The sequence below is a fragment of the Harmonia axyridis genome, chromosome 2 (assembly GCF_914767665.1).
Source record: "Harmonia axyridis chromosome 2, icHarAxyr1.1, whole genome shotgun sequence".
Taxonomy (NCBI): Eukaryota; Metazoa; Arthropoda; class Insecta; order Coleoptera; family Coccinellidae; genus Harmonia; species Harmonia axyridis.
Window position 1 is genome coordinate 62,142,739 of NC_059502.1, and position 22,273 is coordinate 62,165,011.

A 22,273-nucleotide genomic window follows, 5' to 3' on the forward strand; every position below is an offset into this window, starting at 1 on the left:
ATAGAGGAATATAGTGTGAAATTCCGAACTATAATAATAACTAATAGTTTTAATGAATTAAACTTTTAATTTATATTATTTCCATTTTAAATACTTCAAACACTCTATTCGAGTAGAAACGAAAATTTTCTGGCTCACACGAGGTGAATTAACTTCAAAAATAAAGCGTGAAACAGCATATTCTCATTTTCCCCATTATTTCAGCTGGGGTGTCTGGTTCAATATGGATATGATCATGAAACGAAATTTATCTTCTGGATCTAGAGTGTTAAAAGATTAATAACTTCCCTGCCTTTTCTTACGGAAACACGCAATGCCGTGTAGACCTTTCTCGAGAAAATTGGAAATGCTAGGTTCATATGGGACTCAGTTTAAGAATTGAAATACTTATTAGAAAGCATTTATTTCAAATGCAGTTTTCACCTCTTCTAGGATGATTCCGAGGATGATTCTTTACTCCAATCTAATCGACTAAGTCCAATTGAAAAATATTCAAGAAAGTACTTGGTTTGTAAAGAAAAAGTAAAGAAATAGTATATTGTGTTCCTAGTGCAAAAAAGTTCGGAGCTGTGTGTTTTCAAATCAACTACTCAAAAAGAAAAATTCATTTCAGAAAATTCGTTTGAATATTTCAATCGCTCAGTTTACACAGATAAAAATCGCTTTATCTCATTTAAAAATAAGATCCATAATAATATTTTACCTCAGAAAATTATATACTTATCATTTCTTATACTATCTACTTATATACGTTCTTACAACCATTCAATTTGAAGAGTTCTGTCAGAATATTTCTATAAACATCTTGGCTTCTAGGATGAATTTAGTTGTAGCAGTAACAGTCGTATTCAGAATCAGAATAAATATTAAAGATATAGGTAACCCGATATTATAACTGTCGTGACCCATAGCTATAACTGGTGGAATATTTCTATTTTCTATGAACTACTTCAAATACCTGATTTATTATTCGATTTGGCAACGTAGCTGCCAATTTCATGTAACAGATTCGATAGTTTATTCTCCATATGTACCCAGAAAAATATATGAGTATTCACAACAGAAGAGTTAAGACTGAATTAGAAGAAATGGGACAAGATAATGATATGATATCATTTGACTATGAGTGAGTATTTATCTCTGTTTTGTACAACAAACCTTTAAAATATTTCAAGAGTAAGGAATGAACCCGACATTTTTTTTGTTATATATGTCTAAGCATAGTATAGTTCTTTATACTATGATACAACACTGGCAAAATTTGGCGAACGGAAATAACGGAAAAACAAAAAAAAAGTCAACGAAGTTCATTTCCTCTTGAACTCTCCGGTCGATTTTTATCAATTATTTGATTCCCCAGGAACATAATTGTTTGAAATCCTTAGCTACTTGTTTGTTGTTATACAGGGTGATTCACCGGGATGGCCTTTTAGAAGTTTATGGTAAACTAATAATAATTTTGACTTTTTTGTTTACTTTTTCTTTTAGTTTCATTCCAGCATATATTCAATAAGTGTATTTCCTTCTGTTAATTTTTCGAATGAATAAACATAACATAACATTATTATTTTATAGAGAGGTGAAAAAAAATGTTGAGTGCGTTGTTAACAGACAGGAGTATTTACGAATACTCTTATCTTTAATACAATGAATACGTTTTTACACTGAAAAAAATGAATTCATTGTATCAAAAAATGACAATTATCAATTTGATTTCATTGATACCATGTTCTTTTTCATCAATATCACGAAAATTCATTCTTCAACATATACTCCTATTCATTGTTTAAATCACTCTGAAATTGATGTCGACTGTTCGTTGTTTCGAAGAAATATTAATTGGATAGAAGAACTCTGTTCTTAAGATGTAGAAAGTCGTACATTAACTACTTCGCACAACTACGATGAACATTAATATATTATTAAAATGATTTGACAAAATGAAATATATAATAATAATGAAACTTTATTTCCACAAATAGAAGTACAAAGATATATAGTAGTCAAGTTGTAGCTTGATTGTGAAAAAAGGCGGAGTCCAGTCATGCACGCATGTATATCCTGCTCAAACTCAACCAAAAATATATATATAGTGTGGGCAACATATTGATTGCAACTTCATTTTTTCAAATGGAACACCCTGTATGTTTTTCAATATTTGACTTGCTCCTATTTCCCCGATTTCGAATATATAACATATGTTTGGCCTATCTCTCTTATTCTGAGTACCACACAGTTTCAAATATTAAGAACCACCTAGCCAGCTCAGTAATTTTTTAAGTCTTTTACACGGTTGTTATTATTTATAAATGTGTTTTCATTTGGAATTGACTGATTTGGATGCAACTTCATATATTCTCTCCTTGCAGCTTTCTCATTTTTATTGTTCCCACATAAAGTTAAAATCTTTCAAATTTTTCCGCTTCTGTGTAGTGCACATTTGATGAATAGTTTCATTCAATGACAAACGTATGTCATAAATCGTAGCCAACGAGATAACTCAAAAAAAAGGCATTTTAAGTTACCAATTGAAAACTGATTACTGAGCTTGTCAGGTGGTTCATAAAATTTGAAAGTCTATAGTTCCCAGAATAAGAAAGATAGGCAAAACATATATTATATATCGAAATCGGAGGAATAAGGGCTAGCCAAATATAAAAAATATACAGAGTGTTCCATTTGAAAAAAATGAAGTTGCAATCAATATGTTGCCCACCCTGTATATATTTCATTTTGTCAAATTATTTTGAAAAACATTAGTCGATTACGTGAAACTTTTGTAGAAAACTTTCATTGTACCTCTTTCAGTACCAAAGTTAAAGGGGGGGTCAAATTATGGTGAAAAACCTGTACACCTTTTGTTCGGTGTATCAATTGAAATGAACTTAAAGAGCTTTACGATTCAAAACATGAATTTCTCGTTCAACAAAGGTACCATATGCAGTGTTGTAATTTCTCTCATAATTAAGATATCGCAATAATAAATAAAAAGAGAAAATGAGCCAACATTTGAGTATTATTGAGGAATAAGGGCTAGCCAAATATAAAAAAATATACAGAGTGTTCCATTTGAAAAAAATGAAGTTGCAATCAATATGTTGCCCACCCTGTATATATTTCATTTTGTCAAATTATTTTGAAAAACATTAGTCGATTACGTGAAACTTTTGTAGAAAACTTTTATTGTACCTCTTTCAGTACCAAAGTTAAAGGGGGGGTCAAATTATGGTGAAAAACCTGTACACCTTTTGTTCGGTGTATCAATTGAAATGAACTTAAAGAGCTTTACGATTCAAAACATGAATTTCTCGTTCAACAAAGGTACCATATGCAGTGTTGTAATTTCTCTCATAATTAAGATATCGCAATAATAAATAAAAAGAGAAAATGAGCCAACATTTGAGTTTACGTGAATTTTTTCGTCTGTAAACGAATCACTTCGAATAAAACCTTATTTTTAAATCATTTTATTCACCCCTGCATATGTGAAAAAAGGGTGAAATGAAGATGACATCTGAATAGTTATGTTTTTAAAGAATCAAGCAACAATTCAAAAAAATAATTGCTAAAATCGGCTAGAGGGTTCAAGGGAAAATTAAATACAAACTTCGTTTTGTATTTAATTATGTATAATTTTGTCAATATTATACATTTTCAAAAGATTTTTAAATAGTGATTCATCATTTTTTTATCTTACGATTTATCCCAATCCATTCAAAATATTCAAAAAATACAGATATTTGTAGCGTATCAAAAAAATCATTGCTTCGGACAATACAAAGTAGGTCAAAATTAATTTGAAATCAATAAGATTTCTCATCTCCATCTGGTACGATATTTATACAACTTTCTTGAATGGAAAGATGGCGAAAATAATCCTCTTGAAATATTTGGGTCTCTTCAGATGCTATGTCACCCAAACATCAAATGTGATAATTTGCAGGTTACAGGTTATATGAATCTGTCTTTCAATTACAAAAATGTTGAAATTGTGATCTCTTCTAACATACTATTAATTTCATCGTTCCTACTAACTCCTTTGATTCTAGTGACCAGCATACAATTGACGTGCAGTATACTGAAAATATAAAGACTGAAGATATAAAAACTGAAGATATAAAGACTGAAGATGTTCAGATTGATAACATAGATATTGTTGACCAGTTCATTGATGAGAATGGAATAAGACCGTCCAATGGATATGAATCAGGTGAAATGAAAGGAGATTATAGTTTGAATGAAAGAAATACTTTTGAATATGTTGCAGAAATTGAAGCCTTGAGCAGTGAACATAAGTCATCTAATAAATATCAGATTAGGAATTATATGGATGCTGTTCCTTCGAATGAACAAAAACAAAAATGTCTAGTATGCGAGTATAGAACAAATGACAAGACACATTTAAAACGGCATTTTGATGAGGTTCATTTGAATATACGAAAACATAAATGTGAGTTTTGTGATTATTCAGTTAAACGGAAGGAAGAACTCAAAAATCATGTAATGTCTGTTCATTTGAATAAACGAGAACATAAATGTCATCTGTGCAACTTTGCCTCAGCTTATAGATACAACCTCAAAAGGCATATAGTTGAAGTTCATTCGAATAAACGAGAACATAAATGTGAGTTTTGTGAGTATGCTGCAAAACATAAGGAAGTACTTGAAAAACATATAAAGGCTGTTCATTTGAATGAACAAAAACTTAGATGTCATCTGTGCAATTTTGCTTCAGCTTATAGACAGAGCCTCAAAAGGCATATAGTTGAAGTTCATTCGAATAAACGAGAACATAAATGTCATCTGTGCAACTTTGCCTCAGCTAATAGACAGAACCTCAAAAGGCATATAGTTGGAGTTCATTCGAATAAACGAGAACATAAATGTGAGTTTTGTGAGTATGCTGCAAAACATAAGGAAGTACTTAGAAAACATATAAAGGCTGTTCATTTGAATAAACAAAAACTTAGATGTCACCTGTGCAATTTTGCTCCAGCTTATAGACAGAGCCTCAAAAGGCATATAGTTGAAGTTCATTCGAATAAACGAGAACATAAATGTGAGTTTTGTGAGTATGCTACTGAACAACAGGAAGTACTTGAAAACCATATTGAGGCTGTTCATTTGGATAAACGAGAACAGAGATGTCACTTGTGCAACTTTTCTTCACCTTATAAAGAGAGCATCAAAAGGCATATAGATGCAGTTCATTCGAATATGAACGGAAAGGAAGGAGTCGATAAGGAAATGAATGTTATTGGCTTCAATAAACGAGAAAATATGTGTTCACATTTTTAACTACTCATACTCATTATCACATTCATACTCGCATACGACTATGCTTCAGTTAAAAAAGAAACCAAAAAAAGCATTAAAAGGATTCATTCTAATGTAAAAAAACTTGAATATCACCTGTACAAGTTCACTGTAGTTGGTAACAAAATTGTCATGTGGAAAATAAGGAACTACCTCCAGCACCTGATGATATTGACGATTCAGAATTCAATAATTTGTTCGTGACGAAAAATGTACCTGATATACCTCTCAACAATCAGAGTGTGAATATCAACGCTTGCAGCAGAGAATTAATTAAAAGTTATTTTATCAAATTAATAATTCATATTCTTAAATGAACCCATTTTAGTTATTTATTCTTATTTCAATTAAATTGTGTACAACTATTTCTTCAAAATTAATTCATAAGCATTAATGTTCTTAAATAAACAATCTATTTTAAATATTGTTTTGATTTTAATTGAGTTGATCAAGTGACATTGTAACCTCTTTGTTACAACTCAAAATGCCCGAGAACAGTCGTTTGTTTGAGTCGTGGTTCAGATCTCTGAATTCACCAAATGGAAGGGACAAAAACCCAGGTCGATCATACACCTCTTACCTCTTATATTTTCACAAATATTCCACAATCTGGATTTTTAAAATATCTGGTACCTGAAAACTTGACATACGATATTTAACAAAATGGAAATATATGTAAGTAAATACTTTATCTCATTTAAAAAAAGATCTATAATAACATTTTACTTCAGAATAGTATATTATTTCACAAGGAGGAGAAGTGTCACTTCAACTCCGAATGAAATATACTATTTTTTTTTCAAACGTTTTGTAATTCATACAATCAAATTCTGAACAAAATCGTACGAGAATATATCAGATTTGCACAGCTCTCATGGTTACATTTTATTATTTTATGTGGGTGTAGAAATCCGATATATATATATATATATTTTTTTTTTTTTAAATTTCACACTTCTGTGGAGTTCCTTGAAGCGTCTCGGGCGTTAGCCAAGAGATCTTCTATTGTCTTGGTGGCATTATATATATATATATATATATATATATATATATATATATATATATATATATATATATACCTGCCCTATATGGTGATTTGAAAAAATTTTGGTGTTGGTACTACGAACTCTCCCGTCAGCCGTCACGGATTTATCTGTCACTTCATCGTTTATTTTCATTTCTGCTCAGAAGTCAAGTCGTGAACAATAACAAATACCTACAATATCTACTCTACACCTAGTAATATCGACATTCCTGGAACTTTCCTAAATAGAAATATATCAAGTAGATCCTGTGTTATCTCGAACTTATCTAATAGTATAGAAGAAGTTGTTTCATAAAATGGAAGGTAGAATCAAGCAAAATTATAACATCTCGTATGGCTACTATTTACATTTATTTTGCAGAATTGTTGAACTCTCTAGGGTGAAAAGATTCGAAAATACTATTATGTACAATCCACACATAAGTATTTATATATTTAATAATTGCATTGGGTATCCAAAAGGATTGAAATAACTAGAAATATTCTTGATGAAAAATATTGTTTACAATGTTTTCTTCACGGATAAGTTATCGTAAAGCATTGATGAAATATATTGTAACATAACTAACCTAACAATTTTAGCAGATATATCATTACTGTTCAGAATAAATGATTGAGAGAATTATAATTCTCATCAACAAAATTAATACACTTATATTTTTGATTACTAAAGAAGAAATACTGCAATTGTGCTAATATGTGATTTTATGAAAATAAATGAGATTTGTTTTGATATATTCTATTCATTCTATAATAATTTGAAGATTGAATGAACTCTCAGTCCATATTTTTGAAAGTACAATTATTGAAAACTTTGATTGTTACATTATAATGCATAATATATCCCTGCATTGAATGATAATCCAGGTATAAAGTGGTTACGTTTGTAGTACCTTTGTCAATTGTATTTATAATGGGAACGTTCAAAATTTGACTACTCGATGCAAGAATATAGGTAGCCAAAATTTTAGCAATATCCAGTTTTTTCTGTGCTGCAGTTCTACATAACTTTCAGCAACAGAAGAGCTCTTCCATCCTCCATGTCATTTCAAGGATATTATATTTTCTCCTTTATTAAGCAGGTGAGAGGTAGATAATTATTTATTGTTATACTGCTCAACTCGATTCTTCTGAATGCACCAGAATATCTGATAATTAATATTATCTGCAATTTCGTCCCGAAATTATGATCATGTCCTGCCAAAATTCAGATAAGATAAAAAGATAAGATGTGATAATATTGAGGATGATATACATATCTTGACATCGAGGAATTCAAAAACTTTTCTATGTCTTCAAATTATAAAACCTCAGATTTTTTTGGAATATATTTTCTTGACAAAGATTTTAATAAAGGTTGTCATTTCGAATAATTCGATTTCGAAAATCAATATTATGTTATCGGTTGAGTACCTATACAACAATACAACGAATGGGTTTTCTCTTCCACAAATTTGACCACATTGAGCCATCAACTTTTGAACATAATTCTAACCGTCCATTACTATATGATTTCAATTTTCATAATGCAACATTAATCAATTGTACGATATAACTTTGGTCAATATATATTCTTTTGAGAAAGAGCAAATACAAAATATTAATTTCAAACAATCAAGCATATGTGTCGATAAAAATGACGTTTGAATTAGAATTATTCATTCTTGTCCTTAGTAACCAATTAATCATTTCCTTAGCAACGACTTTTCCCTCCGGCGGAGGAAAAGTAGAACTTTTCGATGATCCTGTCAGTCGAGAAAAGACGTTGTTATTGTACGTTTGAAAAAAAAATTATATACGTATCATTTCTTATACTATCTACGTATATACGTCCTTACAACCATTCAATTTGAAGAGTTCTGTCAGAGTATTTCTATAAACATATTGGCTTCTAGGATGAATTTAGTTGTAGCAGTAACAGTCGTATTCATATCAGAATAAATATTCAAAGATATAGGTAACCTGATATTAAAGCTGTCGTGACCCATAGCGATAACTGGTGAAATATTTCTATTTTCTATGAACTACTTCAAATACCTGATTTATTATTCGACTTGGCAACGTAGCTGCCAATTTCATGTAACAGATTCGAGGGTCTTCTCTCCATATGTACCCAAAAAAATATATGAGTATTCACAACAGAAGAGTTAAGACTGAATTAGAAGAAATGGGACAAGATAATGATATGATATCATTTGACTATGAGTGAGTATTTATCTCTGTTTTGTACAACAAACCTTTAAAATATTTCAAGAGTAAGGAATTTGAATGAACCCGACATTTTTTTTGTTATATATGTCTATGCATAGTATAGTTCTTTATACTATGATACAACACTGGCAAAATTAGGAGAACGGAAATAACGGAAAAACAAAAAAAAAGTCAACGAAGTTTGTAGTTCAGTTTCTCTTGAACTCTCCGGTCGATTTTCAGGAATTATTTGATCCCAGGAACATAATTGTTTGAAATCCTCAGCTACTTGTTTGTTGTTATACAGGGTGATTTACCGGGATGGCCTTTTAGAAGTTTATGGTAAACTAATAATAATTTTGACTTTTTTTCTTTTATTTTTTCTTTCAGTTTTATTCCAGCATATATTTAATAAGTGTATTTCCTCCTGTTAATTTTTCGAATGAATAAACATATATCATTATTATTATTATTTTATAGAGAGGTGAAAAAAAATGTAGAGTGCATTGTTGACAGACGGGAGTATTTACCAATACTCTTATCTATAATACAATGAATACGTTTTTACACTTAAAAAAAATGTATTCATTGTATCAAAGAATGACAATTATCAATTTGATTTCATTGATACCATGTTCTTTTTCATCAATATACCGAAAATTCATTCTTCAACATATACCCCTATTCATTGTTCAAATCACACTGAAAATTTGATGTCGACTGTTCGTTGTTTCGAAGAAATATTAATTGGATAGAAGAACTTTGTTCTTAAGATGTAGAAAGTCGTACATTAACTACTTCGCACAACTACGATGAACATTATTACATTATTAAAATGATTTGACAAAATGAAATATATACAGTGTGAGCAACATTTTGATTGCAACTTCATTTTTTCAAATGGAACATCCTGTATGTTTTTCAATATTTGACTAGCTCCTATTCCCCCGATTTAGAATATATAACATATGTTTGGCCTATCTCTCTTATTCTGAGTACCACACAGTTTCAAATATTAAGAACCACCCGAGGAACCACCTGACCAGCTCAGTAATTTTTTGAGTCTCTTACACGGTTGTTAGTATTAATAAATGTGTTTTCATTTGGAATTGGATGATTTGGATGCAACTCCATATATTCTCTCCTTGTAGCTTTCTCATTTTTATTGTTCCCACTTAAAGTTGAAATCTTTCAAATTTTTCCGCTTCTGTGTAGTGCACATTTGATGAATAGTTTGATTCAATGACAAACGTATGTCAAAATATCGTAGCCAACGAGATAACTCAAAAAAAACCATTTCAAGTTACCAATTGAAAACTGATTACTGAGCTTGCCAGGTGGTTCATAAAATTTGAAAGTCTGAGGTACTCAGAATAAGAAAGATAGGCCAAACTTATGTTATATATTCGAAATCGAATATAATGAGTAGCCAAATATAAAAAAATATACACAGTGTTCCATTTGAGAAAATGAAGTTGCAATCAATATGTTGCCCACCCTGTATATATTTCATTTTGTCAAATCATTTTAAAAACACTAGTCGATTTCGTGAAACTTTTGTAAAAAATTTTTTTTTGTACCTGTTTCAGTAACAAAGTTAAAGAGGGGGCCAAATTATGGTGAAAAACCCGTACACTTTTAGTTCGGTGTATCATTTGAAATGAATTCAAAGAGCTTTGCGATTCAAAACATGAATTTCTCGTTCGAAAAAGGTACCATATGCAATGTTGTAATTTCTCTCATAATTAAGATATCGCAATAATAAATAAAAAGAGAAAATGAGCCAACATTTGAGTTCACGTAAATTTTTTCGTCTGTAAACGAATCACTTCGAATAAAACCTTATTTTTAATTTTTTTTTTCACCCCTGCATATAACAAAAAAGAATGTAATGAAGATGGCATCTGAATGGTTTTGTTCTTAAAGAAGCCACAATTCAAGGAAATAATTGCTTAAATCGGCCAAAGGGTTCAAGGGAAAATGAAATACAAATTTCGTTGAGATTTTGTCTTTTCCCCCAATTTTGTCAATATGTGGGTACTTATATAATTTTTAAGAAATACTATCATACCATTTTTGAATAGTGATTCATTATTTTTTATATCACGATTAATCCCAACTGATTCAAAATATTCAAAAATACAGATTTTTGTAGGGTTTCGAAAAAATCATTGCTTCGGACAATACAAAAAAGGTCAAAATTAAATTGAAATCAATAAGGGTTCATATCTTCATCTGGTACGATATTTATACAATTTTCTTGAATGGAAAGATGGCAAAAATAATCCTCTTGAAATAATTGGGTCTCTTCAGATGCTATGTCACCCAAACATCAAATGTGATAATTTGCAGGTTACAGATTATATGAATCTGTCTTTCAATTACGGAAATGTTGAAATTGTGTTCTCTTCTAACATCCTAATAATTTCATCGTTCCTGCTAACTCCTTTGATTCTAGTGACCAGCATACAATTGACGAGCAGTATACTGAAAATATAAAGACTGAAGATATAAAAATTGGAGATATGAAGACTGAAGACGTTAGAATTGATAAAATAGATATTGTTTACCAGTTCATTGATGAGAATGGAATAAGACCATCCAATGGATATGAATCAGGTGAAATGAAAGGAGATTATAGTTTCAATTAAGTAATACTTTTGAATATGTTGCAGAAATTGAAGCCTTGAGCAGTGAACATAAGTCATCTAATAAATATCAGATTAGGAATTATATGGATGCTGTTCCTTTGAATGAACAAAAACAAGAATGTCTAGTATGCGAGTATAGAACAAATTGCAAGACACATTTAAAACGGCATTTTGATGAGGTTCATTTGAATATACGAAAATATAAATGTGAGTTTTGTGAGTATGCAGTTAATCGGAAGGAAACCCTCAAACTTCATATAATGGGTGTTCATTCGGATAAACGAGACCATAAATGTCACCTGTGCAACTTTTCTTCAGCTTATAAAAAGAACATCAAAATGCATATAGATGCAGTTCATTTGAATAAACGAGAATATAAATGTGTGTTTTGTGAGTTTGAAACTTATCAGAAGGGAAACCTTGAAAAACATATTAAGGCTATTCATTTGTCCAAACAAAAACATATAAAGGCTGTTCATTTGAATAAACAAAAACTTAGATGTCACCTGTGCAACTTTGCTTCAGCTTATAGATACAACCTCAAAAGGCATATAGTTGCAGTTCATTCGAATAAACGAGAATATAAATGTGTGTTTTGTGAGTTTGCAGCTAACCAGAAGGGCCACCTTGAAAATCATATTAAGTTTGTTCATTTGCTTATACGAGAACATAAATGTCCCCTGTGCAACTATTTTTCAGCTCATAAAAATAATCTTGAAAGGCATATAGCTGGAGTTCACTCGAATAAACGAGAACATAAATGTGAGTTTTGTGAGTATGCTGCTAAACAAAAAGAAGTACTTAAAAACCATATAAAGGCTGTTCATTTGGATAAACGAGAACAGAGATGTCACATGTGCAACTTTGCTTCAACTTGTAAACAGAGCATTAAAAGGCATATAGATGCAGTTCATTTGAATATGAACGGAAAGGGAGGAGTCGATGAAGAAATGAATGTTATTGGCTTCAATAAACGAGAAAATATCTGTTAACATTTTTAAATACTCATTATCACACTCATACTCGCTTACGACTATGCTTCAGTTAAAAAAGAAACCTAAAAAAGCATTATGTAATTCTAATGTAAAAAAACTTGAATTTAACCTGTATAAGTTCACTGTAGTTGGTAACAAAATCGTCATGTTGAAAATGAGGAACTACCTCCAGTACCTGGTGATATTGACGATTCAGAATTTAATAATTTGATCGTGACGAAAAATGTACCTGATGTACCTCTCAACAATCAGAGTGTGAATATCAACGCTTGCAGCAGAGAATTAATTAACAGTTATTTCATAAAATTAATTCATAATTCACATTCTTGAATGAACCCATTTTAATTATTTATTTTTATTTTAATTAAATTGTGAACAACAATTTCTTCGAAATTAATTCATGAGCAGTAATGTTCTTAAATAAACAATCTATTTTAAATATTGTTTTTGATTTTGATTGAGTTGATCAAGTGCCATTGTAACCTCTTTGTTACAACTCAAAATGCCCGAGAGCAGTCGTTTGTTTGAGTCGTGAATCAGATCTCTGAATTCACCAAATGGAAGGGACAAAACCCAGGTCGATCAAACACCTCTTATATTTTCACAAATATTTCACAATCTGGATTTTTGAAATATCTGGTACCTGAAAACTTGACATACAATATTTTACAAAATGGAACTATATATAAGTAAATACTTTATCTCATTTAAAAAAAGGTCTATAATAACATTTTACTTCAGAAAATTATATACGTATATACGTTCTTATAACCATTCAATTTGAAGAGTTCTGTCAGAATATTCCTATAAACATCTTGGCTTCTAGGATGAATTTAGTTGCAGCAGTATCAGTCGTATTCAGAACCAGAATAAATATTCAAAGATATAGAGGTAACTTGATATTATAACTGTCGTGACCGATAGCGGGAACTGGTGAAATATTTTTATTTTCTATAAACTACTTCAAATACCTGATTTATTTTTCGATTTGGCAACGTAGCTGCCAATTTCATGTAACACATTCGAGGGTCTATTCTCCATATGTATCCAGAAAAATATATAAGTATTCACAACAGAAGAGTTAAGACTGAATAATAAGAAATGGAACAAGATGATGATAGGATATCATTTGACTATGAGTGAGTATTTATCTCTGTTTTGTACAACAAACCTTTAAAATATTTCAAGGGTAAGGCATTTGAATGAACCCGACATTTTTTTTTGTTATATATGTATTACCATAGTATTTGAATGAAGAAGAGGCCCTTCAATATAAATGTGTCAACGAAGTTTGTTGTACATTTTCTCTTGAACTCTACGGTCGGTTTTCAGCAATTATTTGATTCCCCAGGAACATAATTGTTCGAAGTCCTTAGCTACTTGATTGTTGTTATACAGGGTGATTCACCGGGATGGCCTTTCAGATGTTTATGGTAAACTAATAATTTTGACTTTTTTTTTTTTTTCTTTTAGCTCTGTTCCAGCATATATTTATAAAGTGTTTTTCCTTCTGTGAATTTTTCGAATGCATATACATAAATTATTATTAATATATTATTATTATTATATAGAGAGGTGAACAAAAAAAATGTAGAGTGCATTGTTGACAGACGGGAGTATTTACGAATACTGTTATCTTCAATACAATAAATACGTTTTTACAATGAAAAAAATGTATTCATTGGAATAAAGAATGACAATAATCAATTGTCATTGATACCATGTTCTTTTTCATCAATATAATGAAATTTCATTCTCCAACATATACTCCTATTCATTGTTTAAATCACTCTGAAATTGATGTCGACTGTTGTTTCGTTGTTTCGAAAAAATATTAATTGGATAGAAGAATTTTGTTCTTTAGTTGTATTAAGTCGTACATTAACTACTTCTCACAACTGCGATGAACATTAATACATTATTCATACAAAGTATAATGGATCGTATAATGAACCTAACATTGTATTAATGAACATTCCATTGGTTTAATGGAAGTTGTTCCTTGATTCAATGAGAACAATTCATCAATATGATGAATGACTTTATATTTTCTTTGAAACATTTATTTCAGAACTCTAAACAGTGATATCTGAATTCATCAATACAATTAACTTTTTCATGGAATTTATGTACCGGGTTTTCACTATTGCCCCCTCCCCTTTAACTTTGTTACGGAAAAAAAAGCAAAAAAATGTTTTCTACAGAAGTTTCACGAAATCGACTAGATTTTTTCAAAATGATTACACAAAACGAAATATATACAGGGTTTGCAACATATTGATTGCAACTTCATTTTTTCAAATGGAACACACTGTATATTTTTCTGTATATGACTAGCTCTTATTCCCCCGAATTCTAATATATTACATATGTTTGGCCTATCTCTCTTATTCTGAGTACCAGTAATTTTTTAGGTCTCTTACATGGTTGTTAGTATTTAAATGTGTTTTCATTTGGTCTTGGATGATTTCGATGCAACTCCAAATATTCTCTCCTTGTAGCTTTCTCATTTTTATTGTTCTTTATTTTATTATCGTAGCCAACGAGATAACTCAAAAAAAAGGCATTTCAAGTTACCAATTGAAAACTTATTACTGAGCTTGCCAGGTGGTTAATAAAATTTGAAAGTCTGTGGTACTCAGAATAAGAAAGATAGGCCAAACATATATTATATATTCGAAATTGGGGAAATAAAAGCTAGCTAAATATGAAAAAATATACAGATGGTTCCATTTGAAAAAATGATGTTGCAATCAATATGTTGCCAACCCTGTATATATTTCATTTTGTCAAATCATTTTAAAGAACACTTGTCGATTTCGTGAAACTTTTGTAGAAAACTTTTTTTTGTACCTCTTTCAGTACCAAAGTTAAAGGGGGGTCAAATTATGGTGAAAAACATGTACCGTTATTTTCACCATAATTTGACCCCCCCTTTAACTTTGTAACTTAAAGAGGTACAGAAAAATGGTTTGTACAAAAGTATCACGAAAAAGACTTGTATTTTTTAAAATGATTTCAAAAAATGAAATATATACAGGGTGGGCAACATATTGATAGCAACTTCATTTTTTCAAATAGAACACCCTGTATATTTTTCCATATTCGACTAGCTCTTTTTCCCCTGATTTCGAATATATAACACATGTTTCTCTATCTCTCTTATTCTGTGTATCACAGAGTTTTTAAATTTTCAAGAACCACCTGGCATGCTCAGTAATCAGTTTCACAGGGGTAGGCTGCGATAACTCAAAATGCTTTTTTTTGAGTTATATCGTTGGCAACGATATGATATACGTTTTTCACTATGAATTGGAATTGGATGATTTGGATTCAACTCCATATATTCTCCCCTTGTAGCCTTCTTATTTTGTTTGTTCTTCACATAAAGTGAAAATATTTCAAATTTTTCCTCTTTCTGTGTATGAAACGTATATCGTTGCCAACGAGATAACTCGAAAAAGAACATTTTCAATTATAGCAGCCTTCCACTTGAAAACTGATTACTTAGCTTGTCAGCTGGTTCTTGAAATTTGAAAGTCTTTGGTACTCAGAATAAGAGAAATAGACCAAACATATGTTATATATTCGAAATCGGAGGAATAAGGGCTAGCCAAATATAAAAAAATATACAGAGTGTTCCATTTGAAACTTGAAACTTTTGTAGAAAACTTTTTTTGTACCTCTTTCAGTACCAAAGTTAAAGGGGGGGTCAAATAATTGTGAAAAACCTGTACACCTTTTGTTCGGTGTATCAATTGAAATGAACTTAAAGAGCTTTGCGATTCAAAACATGAATTTCTCGTTCAACAAAGGTACCATATGCAGTGTTGTAATTTCTCTCATAATTAAGATAACGCAATAATAAATAAAAAGAGAAAATGAGCCAACATTTGAGTTTACGCAAATTTTTTCGTCTGTAAACGAATCAAATCGAATAAAACCTTATTTTTAATTTTTTTTGTTCACCCCTGCATATAACAAAAAAAGATAAAATGAAGATGGCATCTGAATAGTTTTGTTCTTAAAGAATCAAGCCACAATACAAGAAAATAATTGCTAAAATCGGCCAAAGGTTTCAAGGAAAAATGAAATACAAACTTCGTTGAGATTTCGTCTTTTCCCCCAATTTTGTCAATATGTGGGTACTTATATACATTTTAAAAAGATACTATCATTTTTGAAAAGTGATTCAAAATTTTTTTATCCCACGAATTATCCCAACCCATTCAAAATATTCAAAAATTACAGATATTTGTAGCGTATCAAAAAAATCATTGCTTCGGACAATACAAAGAAGGTCAAAATTAATTTGAAATCAATAAGGGGCCACATCTTCATCTGGTGCGATCTTTATACAATTTTCTCGAATGGAAAGATGGCAAAAATAATCCTCTTGAAATATTTGGGTCTCTTCAGATGCTATGTCACCCAAACATCAAATGTGATAATTTGCAGGTTACAGATTATATGAATCTGTCTTTCAATTATGGAAATGTTGAAATTGTGTTTTTTTCTAACATCCTAATAATTTCATCGTTCCTGCTAACTCCTTTGATTCTAGTGACCAGCATACAATTGACCTGCAGTATACTGAAAATATAAAGACTGAAGATATAAAAACTGATGACATAAAGACTGAAGACGATGAGATTGATAACATAGATATTGTTTACCAGTTCATTGATGAGAATGGAATAAGACCGTCCAATGGATATAAATCAGGTGAAATGAAAGGAGATTATAGTTTGAATGAGAGAAATACTTTTGAATATGTTGCAGAAATTGAAGCCTTGAGCAGTGAACATAACTCATCTAATAAATATCAGATTAGGAATTATATGGATGCTGTTCCTTTTAATGAACAAAAACAAGAATGTCTAGTATGCGAGTATAGAACAAATGACAAGCCAAATTTAAAACGGCATTTTAATGAGGTTCATTTGAATATACGAAAATATAAATGTGTGTTTTGTGAGTTTGCAGCTAACCGGAAGAGAAACCTTGAAAATCATATTAAGGCTGTTCATTTGGTTATACGAGAACATAAATGTCACCTGTGCAACTATATTTCAGCTAATAAAAATAATATTGAAAGGCATATAGCTGGAGTTCATTCGAATAAACGAGAACATAAATGTGAGTTTTGTGAGTATGCAGTTAATCAGAAGGAAAAACTCAAAAATCATATAATGGCTTTTCATTCGGATAAACGAGACCATAAATGTCACCTATGCAACTTTTCTTCAGCTTATAAAAAGAACATCAAAATGCATATAGATGCAGTTCATTTGAATAAGCGAGAATATAAATGTGTGTTTTGTGAGTTTGCAGCTAACCGGAAGACAAACCTTGAAAAACATATTAAGGCTGTTCATTTGGTTATACGAGAACATAAATGTCACATGTGCAACTTTTCTTCAGCTAAAAAAAAGAATATTGAAAGGCATATAGCTGGAGTTCATTCGAATAAACGAGAACATAAATGTGAGTTTTGTGAGTATGCTGCTAAACAAAAGGAACTACTTGAAAAACATATAAAGGCTGTTCATTTGGATGAACAAAAACATAGATGTCACCTGTGCAAATTTGCTTCAGCTTATAGACAGAACCTCAAAAGGCATATAGTTGCAGTTCATTCGAATAAACGAGAACATAAATGTGAGTTTTGTGAGTATGCTGCTAAACAAAAGGAAGTACTTGAAAAACATAAAAGGGCTGTTCATTTGGATGAACTAAAACATAGATGTCACCTGTGCAATTTTGCTTCAGCTTATAGACAGAACCTCAAAAGGCATATAGATGCAGTTCATTGGAATATGAACGGAAAGGGAAGAGTCGATAAAGAAATGAATGTTATTCGCTTCAATAAACGAGAAAATGTGTGTTAACATGTTCAACTACTCATTATCACACTCATACTCCTTTACGAGTAATGTTTCAGTTTAAAAAGAAACCTAAAAAAGCATTAAAAGCACTATTCATTCGAATGTAAAAACAACTTGAATATGACCTATACAAATCCATTGTAATTGGTTACAAAATTATCATGTGGAAAATGAGGAACTACCTCCAGTACCTGGTGATATTGACGATTCAGAATTTAATAATTTGATCGTGACGAAAAATGTACCTGATATACCTCTCAACAATCAGAGTGTGAATATCAACGCTTGCAGCAGAGAATTAATTAATAAATATTTTATCTAATTAATTCATATTCTTAAATGAACCCATTTTAATTATTTATTTTTATTTCAATTAAATTGTGAACAACAATTTCTTCAAAATTAATTCATAAGCAGTAATGTTTTCAAATAAACAATCTATTTTAAATATTGTTTTTGATTTTGATTGAGTTGATCAAGTGCCATTGTAACCTCTTTGTTACAACTCAAAATGCCCGAGAACAGTCGTTTGTCTTGAGTCGTGATTCTGATCTCTGAATTCACTAAATGGAAGGGACAAAAACTCAGGTCGATCAAACACCTCTTATATTTTCACAAATATTTCACAATCTGAATCTTTAAAATATCTGGTACCAGAAAAATTGACATACAATATTTTACAAAATGGAAATATATATAAGTGAATCCGAAATTTATAAATGTACAAAAATAAAGAATGAAATTCTCTAAATTCACAAATTACTTCCCTGAAGAGGTAAAAGTCCTAGTTCTATACTGAGCCAATCTTCCTCCACTGAAGTTAATAAGAACTTAGGTCTGACAGTTATTCAATAGTAAGGAGAGTAAATACTTCGTCTTGTAAGCTGACAATTGACAATGATGGGCTATCTTTTGACGAAGGACTCTCAATGTAATAATCACACTTTCAGCGTTTATCAGGAACACCCATCAGGAATTTAGTAAAGAAAATATACCCAAAAAAAAAACTGAAAATCAGAGAACAGAAATTAATGATAAGCCAAATTGAGGCAATGACTTTTCTGTTTCTGAAACAACAACAGAGTTTACATAATATCTATCAATACTCATGTATTTATTTTATTGTTGAACGAAATGACCGCCAAATGAGATACGAAACTAAATGGGGATATCAAGGCAATCATCATATGTAGATTGTTTCAGAGAAGATCTCTTTCAAAATACAAGGAACGCAAAATATAATGAAAGAAAATAATACAAAAAACATCCTCCACATAAAAATTATGTGAAAATACTCATGAATGAGTTAATATTCATTACTTCATTTATGACAGAAATTCAAAATAGTAAAAACGAAGGTATATTTAAACATCAATAGTATCAAAAGTATTTAAAATTGTTTGTGATAAATCATATTTAAATAATGAATAAAACTTCCATTTCACATAAAACGATGGAATGTTTAAATGGCGAATGGATTCCTTTGTCAGATTAAATTGAATATCAAAATTTTTCGTATACAGGGTGTCCCGTAAAGACCACGTCAAACCGAGGGAGAATGTAGATCAAAGGATAACCCACCTGCTATGACAGAATTCCTTTAATAAAAGTCCCACCGTTTTCGAGATATTTTTTTTTTTCGAAAATAATGAATTTTTGCCCCTTTCAATAGTTTTGCCATTACGGTTGGTACAATTTTACATCTTTCTGGTTAATTTTTTCAGTTAAATATTGCTGAAGAATGATTTTAACGTTTACATTAAGAACATCCCCCGAAAATTTCAAAGGGGGGCTAAGAGAAATATTTTTGTTGGAAATTTTGGTAGTGGATTATTTTGTTCATGAAGTTTAGCCCATCGTAGTGGAAAAAAAATGTACCAAGCTACTGCTGCACATTACTCCAATAATTTGTCTATTTTATAGTGATTTCAAAGAGGTATCACACACGTAATTTGTTATTCGAAAAAAAAAGATATAGCTGTTTTTATCCAAATGGGTACGTTTCTGACAAAATCAAGTTTGTCAATTCTGTTAAGAAATCTTCGATGTTGCATTACTTAGTGAACAATGGCAATTGTTCACGTGCGAAAATATTACTCGCATAATTATTCACCTCAACGAAATTCAATTTTGCCGGCAAATTTTGGAAAACATCATGCAGATCCAGATTTTTTTAATAAGATCATTTGGAGCGACGAGTCTTCCTGTTTCAAGGATGGGTACATGAAGACCTAAGTCCTCACCGGTGGATTAGAAGAGAAGGTGAAATTTTGTGGCCTTCTCGTTCACCTGACCTAAATCCTATGGACTTTTAATATTGGGGCTGCCTAAAAGACAAAGTATACGCAACACCCATACGTGATGAAGCCGAATTGCGGATGCGTTCACTCAATTCGGCTTTATCACGTATGGGTGTTGCGTATACTTTCTTTTTAAGCAGCCCCAATAATAAAAGTCCATAGGATTTAGGTCAGGTGAACGAGGAGGCCACAAAATTTCACCTTCTCTTCCAATCCACCGGTGGGGATAAGTTCTATTCGAATGTGCGGTATCTTCGAGTCCGTGATGTGCTGGGCATCCATCATGTTGAAACCACAGACTACGGCACATCTTCCAATAAAATGGGCAACTGGTTGGTTAAAAATTCCAAATAATTGTTTGCGTTCAGTGATGGCGGCAGTTCGATCGGGCCTAAAATTGCACCATTAAATATTCCAGTCCATAAATTGATCTTGAATCGATGATGTGATCTATCTTCTCTCAACTAGTGTGGATTAATGATATTCCAGCTATGCAAATTGTGAAGATTCATGTACTCGTCCTCCAAATGATCTTATTAAAAAAATCTGGATCTGCATGATGTTTTCCAAAATTTGCCGGAAAAATTGAATTTCGTTGAGGTGAATAATTATGCGAGTAATATTTTCGCACGTAAACAATTGCCATTGTTCACTAAGTAATGCAACATCGAAGATTTCTTAACAGAATTGACAAACTTGATTTTGTCAGAAACGTACCCATTTGGATAAAAACAGCCATATCTTTTTTTTTTCGAATAACAAATTACTTGTGTGATACCTCTCTGAAATCACTATAAAATAGACAATTTATTGGTGTAATGTGCAGCAGTAGCTCGGTACATTTTTTTTCCACTACGATGGGCTAAATTTCGTGAACAAAATAATCCACTACCAAAATTTCCAATAAAAATATTTCTCTTAGCCCCCCTTTGAAATTTTCGGGGGATGTTTTTAATGTAAACGTTGAAATCATTCTTCTGCAATATTTTACTGAAAAAATTAACCAAAAAGATGTAAAATTGTACCAACCGTAAGGGCAAAACTATTGAAAGCGGCAAAAATTCATTATTTTCAAAAAAAAAAAATATCTCGAAAACGGTAAGACTTTTATAATGGAAATTTTGTGTTAGCAGGTGGTTTATCCTTTGATCTACATTCTCCCTCGGTTTGACGTGGTCTTTACGGGACACCCTGTATATTACGTATACAACAATCAAATTATATACAAATGACGAAAAGAAAAATATACAACTTACCCTCTTTTTTGAGGGTTTTACGAATATAATAGAGGAAAACAATTATAATAATTTCGCTGCGATAATTATCGATATACATTCAAAGAAGACAGGAAAAGAAATGATATCACAGTTTCACTGTATCGGGTACACATGCACGAAGATACGCATTGGCGTACGCCCAAATTTTCATCAACTATCTTCTTCAGTTGAATATATTCAATTTGAAATGTAGCATGCTACACCCTCTCTGCTCCACCTAGATTTCAGTCACAAAGACAAATCCAGGGTGAGACACCTTGGAAAAAGGAATTGTTCATTTGAATTCCCTTACTGAAACATACCTACCTATAATGTTTTGAATTTTTTTATTCTTCTAAGCGCTTGACTCTAAATAAATATGAAATGAAAGATCTCCAGCGGAATATTTCGTGAAAATAAATTATATTTTTTTATTATAGAACTAAACAATATTTTTTTGCTGTGTACTCTTTTCCATTTTGAGCTGACTGCATTGGATGAAAAACGTCTCTATTGATTTTCAGCCTTCATTAAACAATTTCATTCATTGAATGTATTCTTTATAACGTTTGAAACGTGAACGTGAAAAAAATGCTCATATTTATGAGTAACACCTGGATAGGGTACAATTT

The 22,273-nt window shown here is 31.0% G+C and overlaps 3 protein-coding genes across 11 annotated transcripts in view; all 3 read left to right on the forward strand.

Annotated features, from left to right (window-relative positions):
• LOC123673575 overlaps window positions 1-22,273 on the forward strand; it is a 493,067-nt gene that overhangs the window by 324,819 nt on the left and 145,975 nt on the right. The gene's annotated exons all lie outside the window — the stretch shown is intronic.
• On the forward strand, window positions 971-5,739 carry LOC123673574 (zinc finger Y-chromosomal protein 1-like). 2 transcript variants are annotated; one of them, XM_045608158.1, is made up of 3 exons: window positions 971-1,126; window positions 4,050-4,210; window positions 4,268-5,739. In XM_045608158.1, the coding sequence occupies exons 1-3, from the start codon at window positions 1,029-1,031 to the stop codon at window positions 5,296-5,298; spliced, it is 1,290 nt and encodes a 429-aa protein (XP_045464114.1). In that variant the 5' UTR covers window positions 971-1,028; the 3' UTR covers window positions 5,299-5,739. The 2 variants fall into 2 exon arrangements, with proteins under 2 accessions (XP_045464114.1, XP_045464113.1); XM_045608157.1 differs by having other exon boundaries at window positions 4,050-5,733.
• Window positions 8,109-18,530, forward strand: LOC123673572 (zinc finger protein 711-like). Of its 7 annotated transcripts, none has more exons than XM_045608154.1 (3): window positions 8,109-8,566; window positions 16,762-17,817; window positions 17,992-18,530. In XM_045608154.1, exons 1-3 carry the CDS (start codon window positions 8,469-8,471, stop codon window positions 18,086-18,088), a joined length of 1,251 nt encoding a protein of 416 aa, XP_045464110.1. In that variant the 5' UTR covers window positions 8,109-8,468; the 3' UTR covers window positions 18,089-18,530. The 7 variants fall into 7 exon arrangements, with proteins under 7 accessions (XP_045464110.1, XP_045464109.1, XP_045464106.1 ...); XM_045608153.1 differs by having other exon boundaries at window positions 8,110-8,566; window positions 16,762-17,821; window positions 17,996-18,530; XM_045608151.1 differs by having other exon boundaries at window positions 8,114-8,566; window positions 16,762-16,922; window positions 16,980-18,530.